The sequence below is a fragment of the Lycorma delicatula genome, chromosome 13, assembly GCF_047948215.1.
Source record: "Lycorma delicatula isolate Av1 chromosome 13, ASM4794821v1, whole genome shotgun sequence".
NCBI classification, from domain to species: domain Eukaryota; kingdom Metazoa; phylum Arthropoda; class Insecta; order Hemiptera; family Fulgoridae; genus Lycorma; species Lycorma delicatula.
In genome coordinates this window covers 38,715,015-38,727,687 of record NC_134467.1, presented here as the reverse complement: position 1 = coordinate 38,727,687, position 12,673 = coordinate 38,715,015, and the positions used below count along the sequence as shown (strand labels likewise).

Genomic DNA, 12,673 nt, shown 5'->3' with positions numbered 1-12,673 from the left:
AATTTTAGGTTTTTTTTTCATTCCGGGACCACCGTTAGGTATTACTTAAGAGGATGGGATGAGTGACAATTTTTTTAGCCTGTAAAAATGCCATGCCTGACTGGGATTCGAACACGGGACCTCCGGATAATACGCCGAGATCCTACTACTCGCATCACGGAGGACGGAAAACTTTTAGGGTTACTAAAATTTATGTTCGTAGACAACGTGAATCTATGCCTGACCATTATCAAATACTTATCAAGATATATATAGATATATATATATATATATATATATATATGTGTGTGCTAGACTCAAAATCGAGTTTTCAGAAATATATTTGTTTTTAAAACAGCTTTTGAGATTATCTTCTGAAATTGACTATTTGAATTTCAAAGATATTTAAATAAGTAACATGATTAAAATATATAATTGTTACATTGATAAAAAATCTGACGACAAAACTGTATTACTTTTCTGGCATTGGTTTTTTTTTATAGTGGAAAAATAATGATACATGAAAAACGTTACTCGTGATTTCTTCTTTTTTTTGGGTTCATTCACAATTTTTGTGAATTTCAGTATCACACACTGAAATACATAAAAATTATGACAAAACAATTTCTATCTTAAAAACGAGAATTGTTTAAAAAAAGAATAAAACAAAATATTACATCAGACGATTTTGTAGAATACAAACACAATAAAGAAGCTGAAAAATAATTTGCATTATTCGAAAAATAGTTCAAAGAGTGTGAATAAAGGCTTATGATCGATTATGTAAGGGTGATCTTTTTACTCGTACATTTGTTGTTCTTACTTAAAAAAAGAAGTTTGCCACTTTGCACTAATATACTTTTTGCATTTATAAAATTCATTAACATATTGGCTGCTGTGTTAATAAAATTTAATATTATGTGAAACATAAACCAGCAAGGGAAGCAGTTTAACATTCAGATTAATAGTAGAAGGAAGATTAAAGAAAAACAAATCAACATACTTGCATTTATCGACCTAGAAAAGGCATTTGATAACGTAGAATGGAATAATGGCTCAGCTTTTTTAAAAAAATAGGGTTCAAATACAGAGATGAACAATTGCTAACATTTACAGGAACCAAACAACAACAATAATAATTGTAGAACATAAGAAAGAAGCCGTAATAAAAAAAAGAGAGTCCGACAAGGATGTTCGCTAACCCTGTTACTTTTTAATCTTTACATAGAACTAGTAGTTAATGACGTTAAAGAACAATTAAGATCCGGAGTGACAGTACAAGGTGAAAAAATTAAAATGCTACGATTTGCTAATGATGTGGTAATTCTAGCTGAGAGTAAAAAAGATTTAGAAGAAACAATGAACGGCATGGATGACATTCTACGCAAGAACTACCGCAAGAAAATAAAGAACAAAACGAAAGTAGTGAAATGTAATAGAAATAATGTAGATGAACCACTGAATATAAAAATAGGATGAGAAAAGATTACGGAGGTAGAAGAATTTTGTTATTTGGGAAGTAGAATTACTAAAGATGGACGAAGCAGGAACGATATAAAATAACGAATAGTACAGACGAAACGAGCCTTCATTCAGAAATATAATTTGTTTACATCAAAAATTAATTTAAACTTCAGGAAAACATTTTTGAAAGTATATGTTTGGAGCATAGCTTTATATGGAAGTGAAACTTGGACGATCAGAGTACCTGAGAAGAAAAGATTAGAAGCTTTTGAAATGTAGTGCTATAGGAGAATGTTAAAAATCAGATGGGTGGATAAAATGACAAATGAAGAGGTGTTGTGGCAAATTGATTAAGAAAGAAGCATTTGGAAAAATATAACTAAAAGAAGAGACAGACTTATAGGCCACATATTAAGGCATCCTGGAATAGCTGCTTTAATATTAGAGGGACAAGTAGAAGGTAAAAACTGTGCAGGCAAGCAACGTTTGGAATATATAAAACAAATTGTTTTAATGTCGTGACCGATCAGACCTTGAAAAAAGAATAACCCTCGTATATTTCATTTTCCAAATAGCTGGGGGCGCATTGCAATAAGGTTGATTTTTCAATTCGCCTACTACATAAATATTTTCGAGATTTTTCGACATGAAATATACATAAAAACCTTCTCAGTTATGCCAAGAAACATGGGTTAATTTTTTTTGCGATTGATGGAGTAGTTTTTTTGTTTATACCGGAAAAAACCCTCTTCCTCTTTTTTATATTATGTTTAAGGGTTAGATTAATTTTTATTCTAAGTATTTTATCTATTATTTTATTTTTAGTTATGAAAATATTCAGGTGCCGTTTTAAAATTTATTGTTGTTGGACAGCAAAATTTATACATATGCTTAATTATACAAAATTAAAAAAAAAAACAATTTCAAATAAAATGGTAAGAAATTAAAATAATATGTTTTAATGTAATAGATAGCGTGGCTTAACGCACCAGATACGGAGTCAAACGGATACAGATACGGATAGAAACGCACAGATACGGATCAAGTTCTTGAGATCCAGCCAGATCGAGTTACTTTTTCACACTTAAAATATTAGTCATTTATTTAATTCTACTGCTCACCTGTGACAACACAAAATACAGCATTTAATAGATGATTCAACACCCATTTTTTTGGAGCTATGTTGCGATTTTGCAAAACTGTTTTTTGCAAATATTGTTAGTTTTTAATTGTTAAAAAATCTGCCTAAGAAAAATATGACCTTAATTAGGCAAAATCTTGAAATACTGTTGGTGAACTTGTTCTACAGCCTCAGTCCTTTGACCTTTTAAGTTGAAAATTTCATGGTATCAATGCCCCGTATATGACCAAGTTAGTCAAAATCGGTACAGTAGTTCTGGAGATATAAGGTGATTTAACATCTCGAACATACACATACATTTGAATATTAACATCTGGAAAATTTCCATCCAGTTTTTTGGGTTCCTTAGGTGTTAAAATTTGAAGATCCGGGGTGAAAACCGCGTATGCCCAAATTGAACTGATTACAATACTTTCCATTCTAGAGCTATAGTTCTAGACGGAAAAGTAATAATAGAGAGGAATATTCAGAATTAAATGCTATGAATGCAATAATGTTTATATTGCTTAAACCAATAGATCATTTTAAAAAAAAATTACAGAATATTACACAGCATACAAAAACAACAAAAAATCCCTTTTAGCACGCTGGAAGATGAAGGTAGATTTCATCGGTGCTAAGTAGGGGTTAAAAAGATTTCCACCTTAAGAAAAACTTCAAATTTACTCAGTACAACAATGGTTGCATGTGAAAAAATGTTTCCACTTCTTACAATTCCAGCAACATTTTGGCTATCCCTTGCCGTAAGGGTTGGTCATATCAAAAATTGTTTCAGACAAAAGTTTTAGGTAATGTTTACTGGACTAACGACCATTTTAAACCGATTCAAACTGTACCTATTAAGGGCGGTATGATTTTTTTTTGTCTTTGAAACCCCATTTTTTTAACCCCCTGGGCCAGTGGTTGGTGATATCAAAAAACTTACTTAGATAAGTTTTAGGTCCTTATCTAAATAATACTAGGAACTTTAAACGAATTAGATATTTTACTTAATAAGAAAGCTATAGCGCTATTTTGTTTTTTTCGAAAAAGCCTTTCCATTTCCACCTCCATGGTTCGATTTTTCCCATTAACGAACTTGACCGAGATTTTGGGACTTTATATTTTATATATCAATTTGAAAGTGATTGGCGCAAAATTATGGCAGTTATCGTGTCTACAAGAAAATGAAATGTATGTATAAATAAACTTTTGAACTGATGGTGGCTTTGGGGTCTGGGGATGTGAAACGCAAAGATTGTCTAAATTTTCCAGATGTCCTATCATGGCACCCATTACAATAGGTAGCTTTCTTATGAAATTACCTAAAAGAGGTATATGTAATACAGCTGACCGTCTATTACAATGCAAACATAATATTACAGATTGCATAAATAACTTAAAGGTTTTGGATATTAGTAATAATGATTTATGCTCGTGAAATATTTCATTTGTAAATATAAACAAAGTTATAGAGTGTTAAACCACCATATCATATTCAAATATAATGATTTGATTAAAATCATAATAAAAATGCAGTCTTAACAGTTATTGACATTATTGCAATATTGACATTAGAGCAAAGGAAAATATACTTTTTAAAGATTACATTGTTACACTACTGGTCAGCAAAATTTACATACACGCTCATATTATTCAAAATTCAAAACATAATTTCAAGTAAAATTACCAAAAAAATAAAATAATTTTTTTTAATGTAATAAATATATAATTTAATACCACTGAAGCTGCAGGATACTGTGAAAACTAGTTATTGGAAATTAATATGGTAAGTTTACCATAAATTGTTACTGTGTTTTGTTGGATTATATTTTATATTATAATGGGTGATTCAAAAAGGACTTCACAATTTAAAAGCATATACAAATCTATTGAGATAACTTACAGATTCAGTTGAGATCTTATTTCATAGAAAAACACATCAAGTTTATCACCGAACATTCACTTTGGTTTGATATGGCTTCCATTAGTAATGCAACATGCATCTTACCTGAAGTCGATTTCATTCCAGACTTAGCCAGCAAGTCGGGCATTACCTCAGCAGCTGCAACGTTAATTTAAAATCCTAGTCCAACAAGATCAGCAGGCAAAGGCAGTACATAAAAACTTGATCTTTAATGAAACTGCAAGAAAAAATCTAGCTGGGTCAAAATCTGGGGAACAAGGTGGTCATGCAGTCAGACCTTCACAACCAACCCACCGACCTGGGAGTTGAGTATCAAGAAAATCTTGGACATTTAGGCAGTAGTGAGGTGGTTCCCCATCTTACTGATAGTAATGGGGTGTCCTACTTCGTCTTCATTGTCTAATTGAGGAATTACAAAATTTTGAAGCGTGTCCAGATAAACGATACAATTTACGTTTGCCTCCTTGAAGAAGAGTAGGCAATCAATCTGGAAGAAGGCTGTACTATCTCGACTAAGGTTTGGCGGCAAGAGTAAATTGCATTACTTCTAGGAGGTTTCTTACTGTACAGTCTATGTAAATTATGTTGAACTGTTGCTGACTACAAATCATGAAAGTAACATACAGCAAGCACGTTCAACACCAGTAAATGTATACATTTTTAACAATACCAGTGACAGCACTGGTGGTCGAATTTGGCACTAATGTACTATGTGAGTCAAACTTGATGTGTTTTGTTATAAAATGAAACTTCAGCCGAATTTGTAACTTATATCAGTAAATTTTTTATATGCGTTTAAAGTTGTGAAATCTTTTTTGAATCGTACGGTATTTGTATGAATTTAGAACCTTTTTTTTAACTTTTTTATTTTATATATAAAAAAGATAAATACTTACTTAATCGTAGCAAAATAATTATTTAGTTGTACTAATTGCTAACAATTACTTTTTTATTACTATAATTATACTTTGTTTATGTTATGTTGTTGTTTATGTTATGTAATTTTTTTTCATGAAGGTTACAAGGTTATCTCATTTTGATTACGTTCAAGCTGAAGATCTTGAAAAAATTGGCATGGGAAAACCAGGTGCTAGAAGATTATTGGAAGCAGTAAAAAAGAGAAAAACACAACAATGGAAACGTAATTTAATGACAAAATTAAACCCGCTTACTGGTAATAAGTATTCAATGTTATATATTTAATATGTAAAAATATTTTATTTATTTATTTATTAGTTGTGTGTTTGGCCTTGCAGATTAGTTAACTGATAAAGAAAATATCTGATAAATTACAACATCTATTGTAAAAATGTGATAACCTTATATTTACATGTACACAAAAGTGACGGAAGAGTTTCAGGTTTAGTATATAAACACTTACCCACATGATTCACTGTAGACTTTGATATTTTTCTTAACATATTCCAGGTGTAATTGTGTTTATTGTAACAGCAACATTTGCCTTTATCACATAGGTTAAGTGTAAGGATTGTTTCAGTAAATTTTTTTTGTCAAGATCTCATAAAATTTAGAATAAATTAGAATTTGTAGGACAAGAGATTAAGGTGGTAACAAACTGCTAAACATTAGGCTGTTTCAAAAATTTCTTGAAGGGAATTGCATTATGAATTAAGGCGATAGATTACATTATCATGTTGTAACAACCTGTATTACTCATCATACAGAGCGATAATCTGTTTTCATAACTATCTCTTTCTAAGAGTTGACCATTTTTTTTAATAAAATATTTTTTCTGTTAATGCATACCACACTAACGTTTTGTTTACGAAAAGGTAACTACAACAATTTATAATATGATGCACAATAATTTCTGTTATCTATCCATCCACTGAGGTGAAACCAACCTCAAAAAAAAATTGTCTAAAATTTATTTGCTGTCGTTAATCTATCCAATTTTTTATAATTTTTTTATAGTACATGGAAAACTATTGAATATGATATATAGAATTATAATAACCGCTGCATTTGCTATTCATGTGAAATATTCACTTTAATATAACATTATTTTTAAATGTTTGTTCAAGAAATATGTTTGTTCAACTGATTGTAGCTCTCTATGAAGTTTTTTGTTTGATGTTTTCTAAAATGTAATGACGTATGAACGCAATGAGTACATGTGCATACTGTCATCAGGAAATTACAGTTAAGATGAAATGTAATTGTTAATTTTTCAATACAAAAATTGTGGGTATATATATTTAATTTTTTGGGGGTATATATATATATATATATACCCCCACAAGCACTTGTGTCAAGTATGAGAAAAAAAAGCATTGAATCAAACTTTGCAGTTAACTTCATAATCATTACCACTGCAGCAACATTTTTTACCCATGGTAAAACTACTTAGATGCTGTTTCCATTTGAAAGAACTTTGCTAATGCCTTAAAGTTTGTTAATGTTTGCATTAGTGAATGACCATAGTTGTAAATATTAGTTAAAATTAAATTAAAAAGCTATTATTATTATTTACTTAAAATACATTTATACCGTAAGATTAATACTATATATAACGTGACTTATTTATAAATAATATTAATTTTTGTTAAAGGTAATAAACCAGCGATGAGTTCCGGAACATTAAATAAAAAATCATTACAATCTAATGTCAACAGTAGTCAAAATTGCAATGATTTAGTATCGCTTAGTTTAACTTGTTTAATTCAAGAAAAAGATGTCAGGTAATTTTTAATGGTTTCTTTCTTATTAATTATTTAATTATATGCTATTTGAAATTTTTAATTTGATGAATATTTTATGAATAAGTACATATATTTATCTATTTAAACATTTTTTCGGTTGATGAAAGCTCTTATTCTAACCAATCTGAAACCATTTGTTTTGTAAAATTCGACGTACAAATTAATGGCCTCTAATCATCTTGAGGAATAATTTAATTTTGACTATCAAAAGTATACTATCAATAACAAGGCCTTTTAATCTAGAGTCTACAGTTTTAAGTAAGAAGATCTGCCATTAAAAAAAAAACCAAACTTGAAAGGTGGGCACCATTATGATCTACACATCCTTATAGTTTTAATTGAAAAATTTCCACTAATCACCGTAACATAGTATGTATAATGCATGTAATTTTTTCTTCATCTTTTAATTTTAGTTCCACAGATGTTTGCAGTCACGTGATATACACCTTGCTCTAGAGCAGTCCGATTGAAAAAAGTCGCATGCAGATAGAGATCTACCTGGGCAAACGATTTTCCCGTTTTTTTGGATATGATATGGTTTGGAAAGAGTTCCCTTAAAACGGTAATAAACACACAGTATGACTTGTAGCACCATCTTGCTAGAACGACATAGTATGCGGAAATCAAACTTAATTCTTAGCTCAAAAATGTTGTAATCTTGCTGTGTAATATGCTTCAGTAATGGCTGTAGAGTTTCCGCAGTCATCATGAAAATATGATCCGGGTTGCTAGATGACAGCTGTCTTTATAATGGATGTCCAACAACAGTTGCTGTTCTGGCTCTCGCATCTTTCCAACATCCTATTTGTTTAAACATGTTAGATGCACGGACCTGGATGAAATAGTTTTAAGTTGCAGGAAAGGAGGTGGGTTTTCAGTGGATTCCATCCTATGTGGGTGTATATGAAAATTAAGGCAGATTTGTTGGCAAAAAACGGTACACAAGTCATGCTTCAGCAGTCATCGTTATTTTCTTATCATCAAGTTTCACCTCAACAGTATCTCCTGTCATGTAGTGAAAATAAAAGATGGTCTTTGCTGATAGAAAGTGCAGCTATTGTTCATGATAGTCCTAGAAGTGAAAGTATGGCCATGTTCAGGTAACAACTGGCAATGACTGACTTGGTGTTAACAACCAAATAAATATATATCCTACATCTAGATGTGTTATTTGTAAGATCGTAAACCAACAGTGTTATGAACTGGGAGCATTTAGTGAATGAATGTGATTATTTTTAAAATTGTAAACGAATGTCTGTATAAGTGAAGTGGGTTTACAGCACTGCGCCAATATTGAGTCTATTCTGGTGGATTAAGTTTTCATCACCATCCAAACGCTGCAATATTTCTTGACGAAAAATTTTGCGAGCAATGAAGTTGGCATTTTTTAATTCCTGAGCAACTGAATTTTAACACGGGTGAAAACTTAAGTCTTTATATCAAATTCATTGAATCTGTCGTTTACTGATAATCAATGGTAATGCATGTTTAATTGCAGAATGTTATTGGGCTGTATGTTGTGGCAGTTTAAACACTATCATTGTTTTCTGGTATTTTGACCACTTTTAGCTGCTACTTTAAATTTAATGTGGAATCAGTTTCTTCAAACTTTTTAACCTGTAAGTTATTGCATGAACAGATGGTACCAGCCCATGATGAAAAATATTAAAACGATTATGAAATAATCTACGTAGAGTTCTTTAGGAGTCATAATTTTTATAAAATTATTTAACAGAAAGTAAAATATGCAGATTTCCACTGTTCCATGTCTACTAAATGGTATTAAATGACAATATATCAATCATAAAATTCATTATATATGAATTTATATATATATATATATAATGAATTATATATATTATATATATATATACTGAGAGAGCAAAAAACCCCAATCCAAACAAAAACTTATCAACTTATCAGCTAAAGCACAATAATTAACCTGGTACACTTACATAAAAAATGTTTATCCACAAACGCAAAAATAAGACATTATAACACAGTTATAAAACCGGAAGCCACTTTATGCGGCAGAAACACTCTTCCACCTGACTGAAGAATCAAAGACCGAAGACTCTAGATAATTGGAAAAAGAATTGAAGAAACTGCATCAACAATAAAAGGAACTGTCTTTTACTTGAAAGACAGGCAGTGGTAGATCACGCCTAACAAAGTCACATACAATGAGTTAGAACCCATCACTGATATCATGTGTAAGAAGAGACTAGGATTCTTTGGACATATAATGTGGATGCAAGATTCAAGACTTCTGAAACAGCTAGTACAGAACAATCTTGTTTCAAAAAACACCAAGACAGAATGCAGATGGATCAGAGAACTAAGAGAGAATTGAAGGAGATTGGCTTTAAACCAGACGACAGCACAGACAAGATAAGATTAAATGAAAAAATCAAGACAATAATACTTGTGCTTTACATTCACAAGTGAGTTTCTATCTTCTAAAAGAAACACAACAAGAATATTTTCAACACCAGAAAGGGTATGGAGACTGGAACACATGAAAAAGTATTGGAAAGACCGCAAGGCCCAAACAGTTCCTTTGAAGAGACTTTTAATAATGGACTGACTAAAGTGATCCTATACTGTCATGAAAGATGAAAAAAAAACCAAAAAAAAACAGGAAGATTAGTGAAAATAAAGGAAAAAATTAAACATTAAACATAAAATGAGTCTGGAAATGCTTTATTTTCAAGCACAGCTTGTAAAAATTTCACTCTTGATTTTTGCTTCAAGAATAAAATGAAGCAATACCTTGAAATTAAATCCTTGAAATTTAAAGAATAAATTTTATGTATTTATATATTTGATATAAACATATGTACTTGAATTGAAAAATTGAATATAATATGTTCCAGGAATTGTATCTCTAGTAATTGTTTGAAAATTATTGTAAAATACAAAAAATTGGTGTCGCAGAGCAAAATGTTTTTTGTTTGATTTGCAATAACTTTGTTAAATTGCTAGTAAACATAGAATTTGCAAAAAAAAAAAAAAAAAATAGAGTATTTAATTTTCTAAAAATATATCTAGTGCCAAATAAACATGAAGAAGATTTAAAAAAATTGTCTTTTATTAAGAAACAAACTCAAAACATTGTAGAAAAATATTGTACTACGATTTTAACTGAAAACAAGAATCAAGTCATAGCATATTCTTCATTATTTTTTGTCAATATTAATTCAAGATTCACCAGGTTTGGATTAACAGTCAAATGATAATACAGGGTTAAAAGAATGGTGCGGTTTTGATCATGGTTTAAATTAAAACAGATTTACTTACAGTTTATGTTTTTTATTTTTCAAATTTGTCGTCAAACATTTTTTTACATAATTAATAAATTTCAATATGTGCGCCCTCAGTCGCTTGACAAATGTCCAAACGATATTCAACTTCTCTCCAAACATTAGTTAATATTTCTTCATTAATGGTTGTCACTGCTTCATTAAACCTGTTTTTTAAGCGGTTTAGGTCGCAAATTTTTTGTGTATAAATAACGCTTTTGATGTACCCCCACAAGAAAAAATCGCAAGGTGTCAGGTCTGGACTCCTTGGAGGCCAAAGTATGGGTCCTTGCCGACCAATCCATTGATCTCCAAATTTTTCGTTCAAAGCGTTCGTGACTGATGCATTGAAGTGTGGGGGAGCACCATCTTGTTGGAAATGAAGTCGATGAATGTTTTCGAGTTCATCCGGCTGAGGAAAGCAATATTCGGTTAACATGTCAAGATACACAACTCCATTAATTGTTTTTTCAGCAAAGAAGAAAGGCCCTATTACACGATTTTTCATCACACCACACCAAATAGTAACTTTAAGTGAATCATGTTGTTTCTCAATAATCGCGTGTGGGTTTTCAGAGCCCCATAGTCACGAATTGTGTCTGTTAACACATCCATTCACATGGAATGTAGCTTCATCTGTAAAAATTATATCATCTAAAAATGATTTGTTTTCACTTATTCTGTCTGACATTTCAACAGTGAAATTGTAACGTTTTACCACATCATCGGGTTTCAATTCCTGCAGTATCTGGATTTTATAAGCGTGTAATTTCAATTTTTTACGTAAAACTTTGTGAACTGATTTTGGAATACCTAATTCGACGCTTCGACGGGGGATGGACTTCCCAGGACTTCTAATTGCTGATTGTCTAATTAGTTCAACCGTTTCGTCTGGTGCACTTGGTCTGCCGGTTGATTTCTGTTTCTTAACCAATCCAGTTTCTTCGAATCATTTGAACCAACATGTTGTGTTACTTTTGTGCGGTGGATCTCTTCCGAATTCACGTCGAAACGCACGTTGAACTAAAATTACGGATTTTAATTCAGCCATCAATAAAACACACTTTGCTTTGTCTTTATCTGAGAACATAGTAACTCACTAAACTCACCGCAACAACAATACAAGAACTGACGTGGTTACAACTGCTGATAAACTTTTGGGATACCAATATAACATCTAGAAATTTCCGTACAATCTTCCTATAAATTACTGAAACCGCACCATTCTTTTATGATAACTCTGTAATAAAAGGAAATGAGTTAGTAACTGTAAAAATAATAATAAAATGAAATGAACTAACGGGCAATCAGAGAGATTTTGGATGGTCATTTATAGACAATCAGCTATTTAAATTATAGTGTATCTTAATTTTTAAATGTTTACTTCATTTTCAGTATATTTTTTTTGTAAATATATTAAATATGTCTGAAGTGTTCGTCATACTTGCAAAAAGTATTTAGAACTAAAAAAAACAATACCTTAGAAAGCCTTCAGTGCTAAGACCATGTATGCAATACAGATTATTAGTATGCAGAATGAGAGCATAAAATAAAAAAATATGCTGTGAAACATTACTTAAGATTTTGAAAAAATGTTGTGAAATATTTTGAAAAAGAAAAAATTCTGAGGTGAAAACAAATTGCAGAGAATAAGATGCGATTATTATTGGTCAGAACAATGGTACTGTAAAGAACAATCTTAATTGATCTGGCACAGAGGCTAAATGATCTATTATCTGGATTCACATGATTCAGGAAAAATGTATTAATTGTAGTTTTCAGAATGAGAAAATGTGTTATTTGTTGTAGATGAATTTCACTAACTCATTAACTAAATTTAACTAAATAATAATTTACATATAAATCAACTTCTCCATTACAGGATTAACAGTGAAACTATTTTGTTTTATTCTTTTTTTATTTCTTTTTTTTTAGATTGTCAGTTAAGTTGGGTGATGGTTCATTTGGTGTGGTACGTAAAGGTGAATGGACTATGCCAACTGGAAGATCTATGCAAGTAGCCGTAAAGGTTTTAAAACAAGATGCGCTTAGTCAACCGGGTGTATTTGAAGATTTTGTCAAGGAAGTACAAGCTATGCACCAGTTAGATCATCCACAGCTAATTAGGTATTGCCTTATTATATATTTTTATTTTCCC

At 30.8% G+C, this 12,673-nt stretch overlaps 1 protein-coding gene across 2 annotated transcripts in view; it reads left to right on the top strand.

Annotated features, from left to right (window-relative positions):
• Ack (activated Cdc42 kinase) overlaps positions 1-12,673 on the top strand; it is a 139,144-nt gene that overhangs the window by 84,824 nt on the left and 41,647 nt on the right. For both annotated transcript variants that reach the window (XM_075381075.1, XM_075381074.1), the window contains exons 3-5: positions 5,508-5,664; positions 7,063-7,192; positions 12,451-12,642. In XM_075381075.1, the coding sequence (XP_075237190.1) occupies positions 5,508-5,664; positions 7,063-7,192; positions 12,451-12,642 (479 nt within the window). The remainder of the gene's footprint in view (positions 1-5,507; positions 5,665-7,062; positions 7,193-12,450; positions 12,643-12,673) is intronic.